Source organism: Talpa europaea (genome assembly GCF_964194135.1).
Source record: "Talpa europaea genome assembly, chromosome: 4".
NCBI lineage: Eukaryota > Metazoa > Chordata > Mammalia > Eulipotyphla > Talpidae > Talpa > Talpa europaea.
In genome coordinates, this window is record NC_140070.1 from 62,534,728 (window position 1) to 62,554,805 (window position 20,078).

The 20,078-nt window shown below is 36.8% G+C and overlaps 3 protein-coding genes and 1 pseudogene across 6 annotated transcripts in view; 1 reads left to right on the forward strand and 3 right to left on the reverse strand.

The window, feature by feature from the left end:
• Positions 1-20,078, forward strand: part of MED12L (mediator complex subunit 12L) — a gene marked incomplete at both ends in the record, with an annotated part of 372,007 nt that overhangs the window by 126,024 nt on the left and 225,905 nt on the right. The gene's annotated exons all lie outside the window — the stretch shown is intronic.
• Positions 631-1,590, reverse strand: GPR171 (G protein-coupled receptor 171; the record flags this gene model as incomplete). Its single annotated transcript, XM_084232386.1, has 1 exon — positions 631-1,590. The coding sequence occupies one exon, from the start codon at positions 1,588-1,590 to the stop codon at positions 631-633; it is 960 nt and encodes a 319-aa protein (XP_084088512.1).
• LOC311170060 (heterogeneous nuclear ribonucleoprotein A1-like 2) lies at positions 4,498-5,444 on the reverse strand (annotated as a pseudogene). Its single transcript has one exon. The product of its transcript is annotated as a heterogeneous nuclear ribonucleoprotein A1-like 2 (transcript).
• Positions 15,401-16,429, reverse strand: P2RY14 (purinergic receptor P2Y14; the record flags this gene model as incomplete). The annotated part of the gene is made up of 1 exon (XM_084232387.1): positions 15,401-16,429. Exon 1 carries the CDS (start codon positions 16,415-16,417, stop codon positions 15,401-15,403), a length of 1,017 nt encoding a protein of 338 aa, XP_084088513.1. The 5' UTR covers positions 16,418-16,429.

The window sequence follows — 20,078 nt, forward strand, 5'->3', positions numbered from 1 at the left end:
TTTTTCATTACTAGCAGTAAAATATCTTTATAATCTATGGTTGAAATATAAGTATATATAGTACATTAAAATTATGTATTTCCTGCCTTTATTGGAAATAAAAATTTTTGTTAGAAAATAATTAGATAATAAAAATGAAGGAGTAAGTTAAAAGATTGTCTCTGAAGTAATAGATTAATAAATCAGGCACTGGTGGTTTCTTACAAAAATCCACTGGCCTTTTTTTCCCCAAGTGTTCTTAAAGCGCTTTAAATTTTGTTGTTGAGGGACTAGAAACTTAATGGAGGTTATTTTGCATATTTCTATCAAGAAGTCAATTTCAGGCATTAAATGAATACCTCTGAGTCTCTCTCATAGACCTCATTTGAATTTCAAGGATATTTCAGGGTTTTACATTAGTTTAGCAAGACTTTAAATATTTTCTTGTACAAATAATTGGTTACGGAGCATCAACAACCACAAGAATGCTGTTTGACATGCATTTAGAAACATGATTTGTAAGTCAACCAGGCCACATTTGCTTGCTATGTCTGTATTTTTACTTAGGTTCTTTTTTCTATTTTTGTGTAGTTTTCTACTTATCGTCCAGTAAGTCATGAAGTGATAGCAATAGTATGAAGATGCTTTATCTTATGCATTGTTTTCACAACTTGATTTTTCATCCTTTGTCTTCATCTCCTTATGTGAAGCGAAAGTCTCGGTGACCGTCAAGCGGAATGCTTGTGAAAGATGATAGTATAGGATTGGATCAAAACAGAGGTTTGACACAGCGAGGAGCAGAGTGGCCTCTTTGGCTTTGAAGAGTGAAATCCTGGTTGCGCAATCAGATATGACTTCTGTCTGACTCAGGGTGTATGGGATTCGGACAATGTGATAAGGAACAAAACAGATGATATAGGCAGTAGTCACTAAAAGTATGTTGGTGAGAGCTCTTTTCACATTTGGATAATTTTCATTATCTTTGTTTCTGTAGAGTTGTCGAATAACGAGGAAGTTAGATATTAAAATGATGCCTGAGAAATTTAGAAATATCGCTAAACTTATGAAATTTGTCAGCAAATGCCAGTTTCTCCCAAACTCCCTTTTGAATTCCATGCAACCCACATTTAGCTTTTCCTCAATGTCTCTGATGGGAATCACCATATTTGGCACCATTAAAAGAAGGACCATTAGCCACACAACTGTAGATATCATTTTGGCAAATCCAGGTTCTTGTATTCGATAAATTTTGTAGCTGTGTGTCAGCTGGAGATAGCGGTCAATGCTGACAAATGCTAGGAAGATAATGGATAAGTACATATTAATGTAAATGAGGCAGGCTGTTACTTGGCAGTGGAATATCCTTAATTTCCAGGGTGCCACACCCAGGTCAACAGTGATTTTTACTGGTAATGCCAGAGTGAGTAGAAAATCAACTGTAAGCAGATTAATTAAGTATATACTTATACACTTGTGATTGGTAGTGTTCTTTTTGAAAGCCCAAGCTGCAAAACAACTTCCAATAATTCCAACAAGGAAAATTAAATAAAAGAAATATGGGAATGGCTCCAGATTGCTGTAAACTGGGCAGAAGAAAGAGCTGTTTGTCATCTTGAGGGAAAGTAAGGATGGTGTGTCAGTAAAAAAAAAATCCACAGTATCTGTTAAAATAAAGGAGAGGTTGTTAGCAATTAAAGTTAGAAATTGTTTTCTTTAAAAACATCTGTATTTATAATACCATTGTCCTTCTATTTCTTAGAATGTTATTGGCTAATTTATTAGATTTTGTGGACTGGTTGAAAAATTTAGATGATGAGGAAGCCTCAGTTTCCCATAACCTGGCTTTGTGTTTTGGGAAATCCCATGTAGGTTCGCTTCTCTGAGGGATATTTTTGACATTACAATTTGCATTCTGATAGCTTTTTTTTTTTTTTTTTAAACCAGTCTGGTTGAACGTTATTTGCAGAGGAGATAAGCAAACAGAAATTCTGAGAAACAGAGAGGAAACTAGGGTAAAATGGTTTGGTTGTGGCTGAGCCTGAAGAGATTTCAATGAGGCTGTCTGTCTCTTTTTTCATAGTTCATAGAACCCATCAGGCTTGAGGATCTTGACTGAGAGGGGATGAAGGGGTGACGGAAAATTCTACTAAAATTTAAAAGTAGTTTCTTTATTGTGTAACCTATCAGAACATTTTCACAAGCAAAATTTCATTTCATTTTTCTTTTTGGCAGAACAAGTTGAAGGATTACACTCAGGTCTTGCACTGATGCTTGTTATTTTTCTTTTCATTGCTCCCTTTTCATAATGATATAGGTGTGATAATCCAGTATAGGTGGAGCCACATGTGGCTAGTGGGTATTTGAAATGTGGCCTGTTTAGATTAACATGTACTGTAAATATACAATAAACATCGGGTTTTAAAGACTTAGTGCAAACTATTATAAAAATACTACAAATATTACAGATTATACTATTTTATGCAAATAGTATGAATAAAATATCTCACCAATACTTAGTGTTGAACACATCTTGAAATATTTTGATATATTAGGTTAACTATATTATTAAAATTAATTTCTCCTGTTTCTGCTTTCTAAAGATAATTTTAAAATACTTTTCTGGATTGTATTATATTTCTGTTGTACAGTGCTTATGTAGATGTTTCCATGTCAGTGCTTTTGAGAAATTTACCAAGAATATATTTTAAAGGTTTCTGGAACAAAGATACGTGATCGTTTGTTACAAAAGTTTCAAAGAGAATGTCAAAGCTCAAAGAGACATACTCTTCAAACCACTGTGACTGATTCTATCAGTATCAGTCACATAAGGAGAGAATTTTGTCACGTTACCCCTAGATCTGGAACTCTGGGGGATTTATAAACTCAAGTTAACGTGATGGGGTGTTATTTATTCCCTTTGACTTGGTCTTGTCAAACTCATTCTTAGGGCCACAGGCATTTCTTTCTGGTGCTACTTCCAGATATACAACCTGTCCTGTGTATCAAAACCTTTTTTGTATGTGTTTAAATGACCAGAAGACTAGTGTTGATTTTTTGAAGGAAAAAATTGATACATGTTGTTTTAAAAAACAGGAGTAGTAAGTATAGGGACTGACTTAGATGCCAAATGAGACCATTCTCTGAAATCCCCCTTTTAAAGCAAACTTCTGAACCCTTCTAAATTATGATTCTCCTAATTATTTAATGATTTTTAATTACATGAAACAATATGCCTATGGATTGGGAAGGCAGATGTATGTAAGATTTTGTAAATTAAAGTGTTATTTTAAGGCACATGTCCCTCCCGTTTCCTTCTTGAGTGAGGAGTTTAGGATCCATGAATAATGTCATTCTGTACTGAACTCAATGAAAATAATTAGGCACTTTTTGTCTGGCACTGTGCTAACTACTTTATATGTATTTATTTAACCTTGCGTTAATCCTACAATGTAGATGTTTTGAATCCTTGCTTTATTTATTTATTTATTTATTTATAAATAATAAATTTTATTTTTATATTCCCCATACAATTGCAACCCCCCCATTTTGACCCCAATCCCTCCCCTCCCGCCCCCCACCCCCCAAAAAGTGTCTCTGGTTCATAGTTTTTTGTTGATTTTGATTTTCACTTTCCTATAGTTATTCATTTTCCTGGTCCCTTATTTAAGTTTTCTAGATTCCTGCTATGAATCCTTGTTTTATAAATGAGAAAACTGATGTGTAGTAAGCTTAAACATTGTAAAGGCAGGATTCCAGCCCAGACAATCTGATCTCAGAAGTCACATATGGAACCACTTAGAACTCCTTCTGAGTAATGATATTAGTGATTATGTTGGTAAAGATGATGATTATAGGTATCATCTGTGACTATGTGGCCAGAACTATATGCTAAGCAACTTTCATGTAAAAGAGCAGAATAAAATACTGATTCTGACTTTTTCTCACTAAGCATCAATAAAAAAGAAGTTTAGGCTTAATGTATTTTGATATTTAATATTTCTGACTCTGTGTGTGTGTGTGTGTGTGTGTGTGTGTGTGTGTGTTTAAAAGAACTTCCTTTTATTTGTTTGGGACTTGCCAAGGGATGAATACTGGCTAAACGCCACTCTGGGCAGGGGTTAGGGAGGCAAGTTGACTATTGCACACACAAAGCTTCAACAGATCTCTGTGTTTTCTTCTGCCTCTTTCCTTCCAACTCTTTTCTGCACTCCCAGGCATTTTTACCAGGTAGGTGAGCACCTTTAGCCAAAACTACATTATAACCTTTCATTAGAATGTTTTACACTTTCCACAGAACAGAAACTAAAATAATCTGTAATACATTAATCACAAATATCGCCCTCAAGTTTTTTGCCCCTACACATGAGTATTATCTAAAATACGTCTTCTTTGTAGCAGCAGGTAGGCCCTGCCACCACTGAGTTTGGCTGAGTACAACAGCAAATCTGTTGTAACTTGCAGCTTCCCTGTCACTTTTCTGGTTTTCCTCTCCTGCTAAGTTTGTTTCCTGCCAGTTTGTTAAAATTTTCTGCCACTGCCATAGCTGCTGCTGCTACTGCTACTGCTACTGCTACTAGAATAACCATAGCCACCTTGGTTTTGTGGTTTGGTGAAATGTTGGCCTCCACCACCATAGGGACTAGAGTTTCCTCCTTTCATGGGTGCAAAATTTGAAAATTGATTGTTGCAATTGCCCAAATCATTGTAGCTTCCACCACCTCCAAAATTGTTACTATCATTGCCAGATGCATTACAGCCATCCCACTGGCACCATGTTCACCACCATATCTACCACCGTGACTGCCACCAAAGCCAGTTCTACCATTCCTCCATGAACAACATTGTATTCCTACCATACCACCTGCACAAATACCCCCACAGTTTTCAGAACCACTTTGACCTCTTTGGCTGGATGAAGCATCTGGTCATCTCTTGCTTATATAGAGCTTTGCTTATTTCATAGTTGTGGCCATTCACAGTATGGTATTTTTGAATGACACTCTTGTCTAGAGAATCATGGATATCAAAGGCTACAAAAGACAAGCCTGTTTTCTTGCCATTGCCTCAGTCAGTCAGATTTCAATCACTTCAGTTTTCCCATACTATTCAAAATAATCTCCTTTGTTCAGTGTTAATGCCACCAACAAAAATCTTTTTCACAGTTAAGTGGATACCAGACCTTTGAGAATCTTCTCTTGAAATAGCCCTCTTTAGTTCCACAGCTCTTCCATCCACCTCATGTGGCCTTGCATTTATGGCTGCATCCTCCTCCTCCACTGTGGCATAAGTGACAAGCCCAAAGTCTCTGGGTCTTTTGATCTTTGGATTTCTCTTCACCAGTCTGTGAGCATTCCCCGTAGCTCAGAACGGCTTCTCAGATACTCATCAGTTGTTTCAAAGCTTGAAAGACTAATAAAGAGCTTCCACTGCTGCTCTGGCTCCTTTGGGAACTCTGACTTAGACATGATGGCAGTGAAGGGGGAAGGTTTTCTGATGCTTACTTGGCAGCATCCATGAGCAGCCAACTCTCTACTTTAGATTGCTGCAACCTATAATGTTCTGTGAACTGTGCCTTCCTTTCTTAGTGCTTTTGGTTCCGATAAATTTTGGGATCATAGGATGTTAAGGATGGAGGGAACTTTTATTAACAGCTAGTCCAATGCCAGAATTGTTGAAGAGAATCAGGTCTGGCACGTGGCAGTAGCTCAAGGTTTCAAAGCTTGTTAGAGCAGTGTAGGATCTGACCTTGTTGACAATTTTCTAGACTTTCTACCTTTATCCTTCCTATGCCTGAATCCTACCTAACCTGTGTCTGGAGGAGGCTCTTCTTGTCTGAATTCTACTCCAGGCCTCACAGATTTCCTTAAGACTCTGATTTTTTATAGTAACCATTTATTTGTACCTTGGCATTTTGAACATCTGTTTATTCTCTGTCAAAACCTAGTGTTGGTGTAAATTGATCTGCCTCTCTAAACTTGGATCATTGTTTACAAGATGTTAGGATTTTGGCTTATGCTCTTGCATGTCAAATGTTCGATAATAATGTGTTTTTTTAAGTGCCCCCAGTTCTCATATGATTATACAGTAAAGTCTCATTTTATAGATGAATATATATAATATATAATAACACAAAAATTATTTTGATCAATTAGTATCTAGAACTGGATAATATAAATAATTATATAAGTAAATTAAAAATTGTTATTTTTAATTGTTATTCAATTTAGAATCATAATGCTTTTCATGAACCTCAGTCTATATTGCAATGAAAACCAAATCTCTTAAGAGTTTGGGTTATGTCAATTAGAGGTCAATTATAGTCTAGTAACAGTTTTTTTTAAAGATTTTATTTATTTATGCATAGGGGGTGAGAGGATTCACTGAGGACAGAGTGGAGAGCAGAACAGGCAGAGCTACTGAAACACACTGCTGAGGGGAGCTGCGGGCCAGACAGGAGAGGTCTGTTGTGGCATATGTCGGTCAGCTCCCTGGCTGGGGATCAAACACAAGTCGCAGTGACTGGCCATAGCTTGATAGCCCTGAGACTTTAACCCCTGAGTCACTGGGAAGGCCCCCTCTAGTAACATTTTTGTTCCCTATGATAAATTAAAAAACTAAATATTTATACATATTTTGTCAGCCTACGGAAATTTGAGGTACCCAGAGTTACTCTAGCAAAATCTAGGAAATAATTTCAAGTGTCTCCTTTGGATAGAGTCCCTGTTGCCTAGAAAATTAATAAGCTTATTAGATTTTTATGGAAGTCACAATGGAATTTTTTTTTGAAGTTAGCTATCATAATATTTATAGAGCAAAGTCATTTTAAGACCTAGTGTGCCCTGTTGTGATGTTCTACAGCATAGCCTTTATCCTCCGTTTAGAAAATTGAGTTACAGAGTATTTATGCTCACAAATATTTATTCAGTCCTTATGAATTCAGCTGGTTTTTTTTTTTTTTTTTTTTTTGAGAGGGATGGATGGTGTCATCAGATAGAAGGAAATTGCAATGTAGTTCACAGTGAGAATCTTTAGAATTTCATAATTGGTGCCCTTACCTAGCAATATTTTTACATGTTGGCATTTTCAATACATGGCTTAAACACTGACAACCATAGATTTCCTATTCATGGAAGACATTTGAATATCATAAATATTTAAAAAGACATACCTGAGAGTATATTCTTGAGCCTCAGCAGACAGGCCTAACACCAAGTCTTCAGAGAAGCATGAGCTATTGTATTAGTGTTAGCAGGAGCAACCTTATTGCAGGACTGCTGGCTGCATTAAAAAATTTCCTTTCCTTTTTGTGTGGTTTTGAAATGTTACATACTGACGTAGATGAAACTGTGGTTTGCAAATAGTTCAACTGTGTGAAGGCCTCTAAAGAAGTACTTTTCATCTTGTGTATTGTTTTCTTAAGCAATTCAAATTTATATTCTTTCAGAGGAAATATTTTTATTTGTTCATTGTAGCACCTAGCCTTTTTTTTTTTTTTTTTGACATTCATATTTGCATCATCTTGATGTTAAAGGACATCAACTTTGTGGCTTGAAAGGGAGTTCCTTTAATATACATACTGATATTCATCAGCCTTTCAGAAAAGTATTGTTGCTCTGGGTTCTACTGAGACATCTATTAAAAAACAAAAAGAGAAACATGATTTAACATAGACTGGTAAAGTATGTTTTATTTTGTTCTTTTTTTTTTGGTTCATTGTAGAAAAATCTGGAAATAGAGAAGGAAAATCATTACGTAGAGAGAATCACTATTTTTGGTGCAAACATTTTAGGTATATGTATACCACTTAAAATGTTACTGTATGCAAATGCCATTTTTTGTATACATTTTTTATTCAAGAATATATTTGTTTTTCAAAATTATGAGAGTAGGTCTGTAATGATCCTTTGTCAGTTTGATCCAGACAACTCACTAAATTGAGACAAATATTTCGCAGTTGATAGATTATAAAGAAAGGGATCCTTGTATGCATTTAAGTTGGGTAAATGTTCATTGTGCCTGTGCTGAGCAAATGTTTCCTGAGTGTCTGATAGGAACCTAGTGTGGGGGTGGGTGTGGGGAAGGGGAGCTAACAAAAAGTCCATGTCTCATCAGCATCACCAATTGACTTTGTTGGATATCTTTCTTCTGTAAGGATAGCTTTTATGAAAGAGAACATAAGCTTATGTCCCAAGGATATTTTCAGATGTTCTATGTCAGCTTGTTCAAAGTTGACTTATAAGTGCAAAACCATTGCCTGGTCAGCTGGAGTCTGTTTACTTCTGTAGGTGCTTTGGTTTCTTACCTTTTTCTCCTGATAATTTTCATTCATTCAGATTTAAAAAAAAAAAAAAAAAACTCCGAAGAAGCTTCTCTACAATCTATAATGAATCACTTTTGATATTAGCTCTTAAAAAGAAAATCTCTTAAAAGACAAAGCGAGAAATTACAAACTAGAGGGAATTTAGAAGAATCTTAGGGAAATTTTGAAAAAACAAAACAAGGATGCTTGTGGTAGTGCCATTTGTTGCAGATATTCTGGTCTTCTCCCCAAACCATGTAATTTTTATTTTGCAAAAGCAGACTTTATATTCTACATGTACATTAGATGGAAAAACCCAAATCTTTCTCAAATTTTGTGTTTGATTTGGTTGAGAACCAGTCTTAATGCCTATTATAATAGTGCTAGGAAATAATGTAAAGATCTGTGTACATTGTTGTTGGATTAGGCTCACTGCGCAACGACTTACGGATGGTTCAGTAAGTGTGCAGCTATGGTTGGGGTTTACATTCACTCACTGGCAGGATGGAGAGTTGAGATGGAGAGAATTTGGAGAGATGGAGTTCACTACCAACCAAGTGTGACATGGTATGAAGGAAAACCAGAATAAATGGTTTTTGATAAGGTTTCTTTTTTTAAAAAGTTCATTTTCCTGTTCACTTTGGGGATACACACAAAACTGAGGAGTACATCATCTGTTTTTAAAAAATCTAAGGCCACAGTTTTTTTATTGTTGTTTGGATTTCCAAATATGAAAGAGCTAAAATATTTTAGTCTCCAGTCTTCTAGTTCCCTTTTGGAGTGATTAAAAAAAAAAAAAACAACAATTTTTTTTTTTACTGAAACTGAACCATGTTCTTCATTTTGAGAGTGAACTTGAGGTAACCTCCATTTTGTGGAAGTTTATATTTTTTTGCTATTCTGTTTTTTCTTTTTTTTGAAAATAATTCCATTTGAATTTTCATAACTCATTCTTTCTGTCATTCAAATGTTTTTCAGAACATATTTTGTTAGTGTTCCAGGAAACTGCCTATCATCACTAACCTAGTATTTGAAACCCAAAGGGGAAGAATGAGGTGAAGTTACTTTCCTTTACCTGGATCTTGGCAATATTTTTTGCTTAAGAAATGATATGTTAGTTATTTCAATGGGTATTTTGTATATGTAAAAAAAAAAAAAGAAAGTAAGTTGTCTTTTAACTGAAGAATTGAGAAAAAACTACCTTTGTAGTCAACTTTCCTATCCACAAATCATATGAAATTATGGAGCTAATGAGGATGGGGAAAATGAATGTTGGGTTTAGTAACCACTGTCACAGCCAGAAACAGGCCTATCCAAGAATCTGGTGGTTAGAGTATCTGAGCAGGATCTATGGGAGGAAAAGGCTGAGACTTTGTATTGAATATTCTCAAAGTGCTTTCTCAAAGGAAGTACTGAGAGGAGCTATCAACACAGTAGTCCTGTATAAATCTCCAGCATTGGAGTCTGCTGGGTTAGAGGAGAAAGTTGAAGGCATAAAACTAGTTAGGGGATGATTACAATCCTTTTAGGTGAGAGGCAATGAGGACCTAAAGTCACAAGTCAGATGGGAAGAGATGGGTGGTTGAGAAATAACTGTGCTGTGGTGTCTGACTGGGAGTGGGCAGACCCCATTTCAACCCCAGGAAGGGGAAATCTGAGGTGAGAATCAGGTTTTGCAGGTAGAACAGTGAGTGTTTTGGGCTTACTTTTTACTTTTGAGTAGTATTTTACTTTTTATTCACCTGACTACTTCATAGTATCAACCAGATAAGAAAATACACTAGGTTATGGCATTGCAAGCTTTTAAAATAGTGGTATATTTTTCTTACGAAGAAGGTGAATTTCATATGGAGTTGAAACTGGCTGTTTAATAAACAAAATAAAGATTAACTTCTCATTTCAGTCAATAATGTATCATAGAAACCTGGTATTCTCTCAGAAGCCTAATGTTATAAAGCAAGACATAAACAACAGCTTGACAAATCCTGCCAGTTAAGAATTTTTTTTAGCATAGAAAAGGGAATATCAAGACATTTCAAGTAATATGAAATAGTTTATGGCCATATTTAGTGTCCTTTTATGTCAGAAAATGGAATGGCAGGAAAGTAAACTCTCAGGACTTTGTCATATGTGTTACAGGGAGACTTAGTAATTCACCATTGACATGGTGCTTGGAGCGGGAAGGGTGGGGGCAGGAGTTTAGCTCTGGGCTTGCCCTAACCATACTGACATCCTGTGGGTTAGAGCTGGTGAGAAATAGAGGCAAGGAAGAGAACAAGACGACCTGTGGTCTAAATTCCTGTATTGCAAGTCTCCAAAGCTCTTAATATAAATATATTTGGGATATAGATAAGATGAGTTGGGCAAGGGATCTTAATAAGGACATGAGAAGTCATTCAAACATGTGCTTTATTGCATACAGTAAATGTTTGTATACGGTAAAAATAACAAGTTGTCTTTTATTATTGAAGTTTATCAATGAAAATACTTTTCACATGTCTATTTGTTGCTGATTGGGCTATATTTTTATCACTATAACACCCCTTCTGTGTTTAGATCCTAACTTCTGTTGGCGGTGGGAGAGAGAGAAATGAGGTTGCTTTTCACATGCTATGTAAACCCTGAAGCTGAGCACCTTATGTTGTGGAATCATCTGTTTCCTTTCTATGGTTAGTGTAATGAGAAGGTTGCAATATATACTACAGATAAATAGTTTATTGGTAGTACATCAGTATATAAATAGTGTATTTAAGTAATGCAATATTTAATCATTTTGTACAGCAGTGCTATGAAACAGTTAAAGTACTTCTTTTTTTCAGGATGTCCTATCATGAATTTGTAATCCCCAGGCCATTGGCATCTTTAGTGGCTTTTACCTTTGAAGATTGCACAGTATCATTTCTCTCACATCTCAAACACAAAGTGTTAAAGTGTTGTTTACCCAAAAGAAAATCCCATGACCATTGAGGGGATGTGGAATGATTCATTATGTTTGTGATTTTTTAAAAAAGATTTACTTTGTTTATGCATAGAACTGGGGTGTAGGCCAAAGGTGCAGGATGGGGCGAGAGGATTCACCAGAGACAGAGTGAGGAGCAGAATAGGTGGATGTATAGAAATACACTGCTAAGGAGAGCAGCAGGCAAGAGAGTTCTCGGTCTGCTGCACAGTATGTGGGTTAGCTTTCTGACCAGGGATCAAGCTCACACCATAGTGGTGATAGTGCTGAGACTTAACCACTATACCACCATGGAGGCCCCAATTATGTTTATAGTTTTTGATATCTTGCTTAATGTTACAGATATTTTCTGTATAAGTATACTTTTCTGTTTTCTTCAAAGTTGGTTAAAAGATATAGGTGGCAAAAATTGTGTTAAGAACACAATAAAAAGCTAACGGCACAACCATTGCCACCATCATCAAGAAGAAGCAAAATTTTGTGTAAGTATATTTTCTAGAGTTTCTGGATTAATTTTTGAGGTGAAACCAGTGTATAAATATGTTTTTCATTTGTAGGTGGCAAAAAAACACAACTAAAATTGTACTTATGCAATGAAAGAGATTTATTGACAGACTTAAATGTCAAAAGTTGTGTGTATGATTTTGGGTTGGGGTTGATGCATTGCTTAGCCATTGTAACCAGGGCTGGGTTTGTACAATCTCCAATAACCTTCCATCCTGTTAGTTTCAACTCACAGGAAGCTGTAGGCTCTCATTTGATGGTGGCAAAAGGAAGGAAGCACATCTAGACTTGACTTCTTCACATCAAGTCCTCCAGAGAAATTTTCGAGAAGTTTGGACTTGCTCTCATAAGGGTCAAATCAGGTCATGATACGTCCAAACCAGGGGAATACTGCCTGTCATTTTGGCCTGCTCCCACTTTTTGAGACCAGTAAGCTGAGAGAGAATACATGATTGAGAACAGGTAGGACTGATTTTTTTCCCCAAAGGAAAAGTTTTGTTTTTATTGCTGGAAAAGAATACGAAGAATGATTAGTATCAGTGCTGACCACTTTTTTTTTTCCCAAACTTTTTTTTTAGATTTATTTATTTATTTATACAAGCACTGGGTACAGTCGGAAGCGTGGGAGGGTGAGAGAATTCAGAGACAGAGCAGGGAACAGAACAGGCAGACTGATGAAATACACTGCTGGGGGGAGCAACGGGCGTGGCAGGAGAGTTTTGTGCGCTATGTGGGACCCTTGCTGGCTGTTGGGAATCCAACCGATGCAAGCCGAGGCTGTGGGGAGCTTTGCAGCCCAGCGCTCAACTGCTGTGCCACTAGGGTGGTCTACTTTTTTTTTTTAATACAAAAACCTTTAATGGGTTCACAGAATTCAGTTTCATATGGAATCTTTTTCATATGATTATGATCTTTGTTTCTTGGTTCTTTTCATCTCAAATGTTTCTCTTATGAAAATACTTCAGAGTATTTTTGTATAAGTAGTTGAATCAGTCATGCATCAAAACAGAATCTCAGTTCACTTAAAGAAAATGTAAGGAATTCCCGCTGAAGGGGGATTTTAATTTTTTATTATTTTTTTTAATTTTTTAAAGATTTATTTATTTATTGATTTATACAAGCACTGAGTACAGTCAGAAGTGTGGGAGGCTGAGAGAATTCACCAGAGCCAGATTGGTGAGCAGAACAGGCAGACTGACGAAATATACTGCTGAGGGGAGCAGCAGTAGGAGAGCTCTGCTCGCCGGCTGGCTGGCCAGGGATCTAACTGGCGCTGCAGAGACTGCGGGCAGCTTTGCAGCCCAGCGCTCAACCGCTGCGCCACTGGGGAGGTCATGAAGGGGGATTTTTAGTAATCGTCAAGAGCTACTTTTGAACACCTTTCTATTAATTTCTGCATTCCGGAAATCAGCAAAGTAGGTGTTTTAATTGATGCCCTTGCAGTTAAAATACGTGTGAATTTTACATCTCTTGAAAATGTAGAGAAAGAGTTGACTGAGGCTGGAATGGGTTGGCTGTTCCTAGTGAGACTTGAATTCTCAGTCGACTGTCACCTTAGTCTTTCTTTGTTTTCTTATAATCATGTTATGTTGCCTTGTTTGATACCTCAGGTACCCAAGTTTGTAAACCCTGACTAATAAGGGCATCTGAGTGCTTGAGCACTTGCATGATTGACTTACCTATAGAAGGAATTAGAATTTGACCTCTCTTTTCCACTACAGCAGAACTTAGGAGCCTTGGGGTTCATCTGCAGTTGCTGGCAGTAGTCTCCCACTTTATTTTTTTTTGTTGTAGTCCTGGACCTGAAAGTTCTAAATTTCAGTAACTGTTACTCTTATTTCAGTATCATTTTCTGCATTGCAGGTTGTTTCCTGAAATGTAATGCCTCTCATTACATGATATGCATGGTGAAGGCATGATTTGCTACTATTTATCTCTTTTTCATTTTCTTCTGTGGCCCATTGAGTATATTTAAAGCACCTATTTACTGATTTGTCCCGGCCAATGGAATTTGTTAAGAATAAGCACAGCTAATTTCTTTTGCAAATATATTTACCTAAACAAATACAGCAAGCTTAGTTTTACCAAGCATATTTATCACATATAAGTGATTTTGTTGCATTTTGAGAGAGGATAGTTGATCCTGGGATGGGTTCTGGAAGTTATTATGTAGGTGGAGGGTTGGCACAGAGTTTGAAAACATTTCCAGCTTTTCCTCAATTTAAGATGTATTTTCTGAGTTTTATCTAAAATCTGATGTGGGCCTTCTTGGTGCAGATGTAGTGCACATTTTGATATGTCAATGGCTGGTAGAATTTTTGAATTCTCTATGAAATTGTCTTCCTTTGTTAGCATGCATAGTTGAGTATATTGTTAATGTTTCCTCAATTCTTGATTAAGAAAAAAATTGACAATTTTGAGAATAATTCTTTATTAGTGCACATACAGTAAAGCATGAAATGTATTTTATAAACATGACTTATAAAAATGTATGAGAAGAACATTTGAAAGTAGGAATGGAATGTCTTATAGCATGTTAATCACAGAAAGAATTTAGTTTTGTTTACTCATAAACCAGTAAATATACCCTATGTCTTCACATATTAAATTCATCTGTTTTCCAGAAAATATGAAAGGTGAACTTTCATTTCATTTATTTATTTATTTTTAAAGATTTATTTATTTATTTATACAAGAACTGGGGTACAGGCCAGATTCATGGGAGAGTGAGAGGATTCACCAGAGACAGTGGGAAATGGAACAGGCAACTTATGAAATACACTGCTGAGGGAGCAGTGGGCATGCAGGAGAGGTCTGCCACAACATGTGGGACCCTCGCTGGCCAGGTCGGGATCAAACCGACACTGCAGAGGCTGCGGACAGCTATGCTCAACTGCCTGCTCCACCAGGGGAGGCTCGAATTTTCATTTTAATGTATAATTTCTCAGTCATTAATAAAAATTTTAGATTTTCTTTATATCAAGTTCTAGTTGCTTTCTAGGAAAGCTGTCCTTGACACCGAAGAATAATTATATTGCCAACCTGGGTGTGTGTATGTGTTTTTTTCCCGAGGTCATCCTGTTTTTTCTCCATATTGCTGAACAGGGGAAGTCTCTGGCAACACATGTCATTAGCCAGTTACCCCTCAGTAGACTCCACTTGAAAAATATTTCACACCAAATTTCCATGGTCATTAAGTGACTTAGAAAGTCTTCACATGAAACATTTTTAACATATATATCATCCTCAAAATTCTATCAGGAAAAAAAAAATCACACTTTTTGTTGCAAAGTACCTAATTTATGTTTGCTTTCCCTTGAAATGCCATGAGGAAAATCTTATGTTAGTGATGGACTATGCGCCTGTAAATGGTCTTAGTTGCTGTTTTATTTGCTTTTTAAAGTACTCCTTTAAGAGACCAAACCTGTGATTACAAATTTAAACCTTCTATTTTAATGGAATAAGATTAAAAAATGTATTATTTTCTTCTTTGATCTTGCAACAAGCATGGAAACTTACAGTTTTAGTATCATTATTGTGTTAAATTGGTCAATTTTGCCTAGAGATGATACTTATTATCATGGGCACTTTTTTATTCACTTAGTGTAATGAAGAATACAGTATACATACATGTACTTCATTTGAAAGGATGTGGAAATTCACAAAGTATCTGTGCTTTCATGGGTTGTGTTTCCCCGTTTGGTTTTGGAATTTTCTGAATCATGCTGAGCTTTTAGTGGGATATGCAATTTCTTACATAAGATTTCTCTAAATGGCTGGCATAGGAAGAAATAAATAATGGGGTCCAGGCATACATTTGCAGCTGATAGTAACAGAGTGAATTCCTTCACATAGAGCAAGATTTCTTTTAACTGGCAGCTGTAATGAGGATCTGTTTGGCTCTGAGTGTAGGGGATCCTGGCAATGTGGTAGGGCACAAAACAGACAGCAAATACCAGCATGATGCTGAATATATTGCGGCTAGATTTCTTTTTGACTGAAACAGAATTTTTTCTGGACTTAAGGTGGGACTTAAAGATTTTCCTTGTGATAGCAGTATAGAAAATGATTAACAGAAGAAACACAATCCAGAAGGTGCCCACAAAGATGTAACTTGATGCTTTGTGCCACTGCCGTCCCAGTTCACTTTTTAGTTCCATGCATACTATGTGCGTCACTTCCCTGGCATCCTGGTTGGTCAGGATTATGTTGGGAATGGCGAGCAGGGCTATCAACAGCCACACCATTATCGACAGGAGTTTGCTGTAATTCACTGACTGGATGAAAGAAGTTGAAAGAGGCTTTACAATTTTATAATACCTGTCGAAGCCAATGAACCCGAAGAACACGATGCTGACATACATGTTGACATAGAAGAACACAGCAGAAACCTTACATACAAACACGTTCAGCTGTGAGGGGCCTAGGCCTGAGTCATTTAGAATCTTGAAAGGAAAAGTCAAGTTCATCACAAAGTCAGCAACAACAATGTTCTTGAGATAGACAATGAAGCTCTTGGAACTGGGTACGTAAAAGAATATCCATCCGGACACACCATTGAGCATGAACCCTGCAACGAAGACCACAAAGTATAGCCCAGGAATGATTTGCTGAGTTATGAGGGTGTTCTTGGAGCAGGACTCCTCCGAAGACTGTGTGGTGGTGGAATTTACCATCTTGTAACTTCTGAAGGCGAGGCCTGGAAAGAGATGTGCAGTAGGCACTAAGAGCACTCTTACAGTGTCCAGGTAATAAGCAAAGACAATGAATATAGTTACACATTCCTCCTTTCTCTCCTCTTTCACTTCCTTTTGATAAGAGAATATACAGGTGACAGGAAAGAACACTTGAAGATGCACGTCAGTCTGGGAACTCTTGACTGATATAAAGAAGGAAATTTCTCTAAAATAATATCTGTTCCTGAAAAATGAAGTTTTAGCATATATTTGTTTAAAAATAAAATTTATTATTTAATAAAAAATAAATAAAATAAAATTTTAAATAAATAGAAAAAAAATAAATATAGTCTCAAAAAGTAATAAAACTGAAAAGAGAGAATCCGTTGCATTTTATTCAGAACTCTTTCTGTTTAATATATTAGGTTTAAGTAAGCTATCAATTCAGACTATACTTTTAAAAAAGCCTTCCTGAATATATTTTGAACTCAGGACAATGTTTTATTAGCACTCAAATCCAAACGTAACTGATATTTTTACATGGGATTATGAGTGTCTTTAAAATTGAGCTACTTCTCTTTTTTTTGCAATGAAAAACTCATGTGTTTTTTTATAAATTAGAAAACAAACAAAAACAAATGATAGAGACCTTAAATATTCCAAGACATATTTCCCAAATTCTAGACCTGCACTATCCATCCACAATGATAGCCACTAGCCATATGTGACCCAAGAGCATTTCAAATGCTCTTAAGCCAGTTCAAATTGAGGTGTGATATGAGTAGGAAATGCACACTGAACTTTGCAGAATTAGTACCAGAAAAGAATGTGAAATACCTTAATGTTTAAAATTTTGATTAAATTGTTAAAATATTTTAGAAATAGCACATTAAAATATATTTTTAAATTTTAATGTCTTTTAGTTTTATTTTTTAAAAGTTTTACTAAACTGTAAAAACTTTCATTTTAATGTAAAACTTTCAGTTTTACATTTTAAATTGTCCAGTATGACTCACATCCTGTTTTTACTGGCCAATTTCTCCTTAGGTATTATCTAGAACTTTATTTTGTTAGGAAATCCTGTATATTGTTTAGCAATGTCAGGCATTAATACAGGGCACAGGGAAGATGAGCATTTCTTTGAAAGATTATTTGATGTAGAAGTATTTACTGTCTATCTTATATGCAGTGTTAACATCCTGCTTCAAACCCTCAAGTATGTGGTTCTTGCCCTCAGGATTCAAGTCTTAACTCTTCAGTGCGGAGCTATCACAAGTACGTTCTTGGTCTGGTTCCTGTTTTGACCACATCTAAATATGAGTTCCTGCTGTCCTAATTATACCTCCTTGTGGGTTCCATTATTTTTCTTACCTTGGACCTATGCACAAACTCTTTTGCTACCTTCTTGGCTGGTTAATTTGTCTTTATCCTTGAGGCCTTAACTTGAACGTATTCCTTCCTAAACTGGTTCAGGAAACTTCTTCCTTTCAAATCTTGGGTAGAAGGTGGACTGGGTGTGGGGTGCTCATGTTCTGTGCCTTTCTCTGATTATAACACTCAAGGTCTGGTGGCAGCTGTTCCCCCACTACTGTAAGTGCCAAAGAGGAGACACAGTGTCATTCTTTACCATATTATTCCTAGCATTATATTTAGGATGGTAGATAAAATATTTGTGAAGTAGGGCCTCCCCTGGTGGCGCAGTGGTTGAGCACTGGGCTGCAAAGCTGCCCACAGCCTCTACAGCGCCGGTTTGATCCCCTGCCACCGGCGAGGGTCCTACATGGTGTGCAGACCTCTCCTGCTGCCCGCTGCTCCCCTCATTTGTGTATTTCATCAGTCAATCTGTTCTGTTCCCCCACTCTGGCTCTGGTGAATTCTCTCACCCTCCCGCGCTTCTGACTGTACCCAGTGCTTGTATAAATAAATAAATAAATAAATAAAATAAATAAATCTTTAAAAAAAAATTTGTGAAGTAATAAATATGTAATATGGGCCTACAAGACATGAATCCATGCTCCTTTTTTTTTTTTTTCTTTCCTGTTTGCTATCCTTTATTGAAGGATCACACACCCTCATGGGACCCCGGCCACACCAGAAACTTCCCCCAAATATAGTAGGAGGCCTGAAGGGGAGGGGAATGACTCACAATCCCACTACATGGGAAACAGAAACCCACCATGGACAGAAAGACAGACAGGGGTGAGGAGACCTTGCCTCACTCTTGGTTCTCTCCCCTTTGCCTCCACTTCAAAAGAAAGTCAAACACCGGCTACGTAGCCCCCCTCTTAAGAAAATTACATCTAATCAGGGATGATGGGAAAGAAAGCTTGTAGGGGGAAATGGGTGGGCTCCTTGAGTTCAAAGATTTATTTGTTCATCTTTGTATTTCTGGTACCAAGCATGGGGCTTTTATACACAGTGAGTAAAGTTAAGGAAGTACAGGAAAGTAGAACTTGGACATTGATTAAAGTTAGGGAAGCATGAGAAAGTAGAACTTGGACATGTGGAATATGAAATTGTCACATTCCAAATAAAAAAAATTTACAAACTTTGTATGCTTGTTCCCAGACCAGAATGTGACAAAACTAGTATTTTCTAGCCACTTGATTTTGCCAGCCCCTGGACTTCTTTGGAAGGAAATGTTGCCCTCTGTGTACCTAGCTCTGACCACAGTGGGTTTGTAGTTGTTTCTTGGTAGGTCTTGTGTGCCTATCACTGGGCTGTGTTTCCTATTTTTAACTGACTGCTGTCATAGAGAATTAGTGTCCAGTAAATAATTTGTTTTATAGTCAGATGCATCTTGTCTAAGAGTCAGTCTTACAGAACTTGAGGAAACATGTCTTTCAGTTTACTCCTGTCAGTCCTGGGGCACACCTGTGAGTGAGGTGCTCATGCTAGAAACCCAGTAGTCGCTGGCTTCTCCAGAGTTTAAAATGTAAAATAGTAGAAAATGTAGATGTTAATATATTTTGAAGAAGAGAAAAATATTAATTAACTATATAATACTGTAAAATAATGAAAAGTTTCCAGATGTGATTTAGTACATACAATCCCCTTCCTTACAGAATAATTACAGAAACCACTACATAGCGAGAAATAGTGAAGTCTCTCTCAGAAATGATTTAATGAGAGCTACAACTTCTATCCTTATGGAACTCTGTAAAGACATTTTCTCAGAGTCCTGTGAGCTCTATGTTGTTGAGCTGCACTATTTCTGCATGTAGCCTGATGCCATACATCCAGAACTGTGTGCTCAGAGTCCTTAATGTGTTGAGAATCTGAACACCTGTGCCCTTGTGAGGAATGCCTTTGCTCCCGGCTAGATGTGAGGTTGAAGAAAAGAGCTGGCTGATCCATTCATGTTAATAAAAACTTCTAGAGCAGGTGTGCCTTCTGAAGTGGAGTAAATACAAGGCTGACTTGGAGCTTTTCTCCCCAAACATCCTTTTGCCATTTTGACATATTTTGAAGAAATGGTAGATAAGAGGTTCTGTTTAAGGTTGGCAGGGGTTGAGACATGGTGGGTGGAAGAAACAGGGATCACTATAACCCACACTGCTCTCTGGTTAGATGAAGTGGAGTCCAATGATAAGTATAATCTGCAGGTATAATGACTGCAAAGTAAACTCCATGACAGCTTTTGTGGTAATTTGCAAGCTTT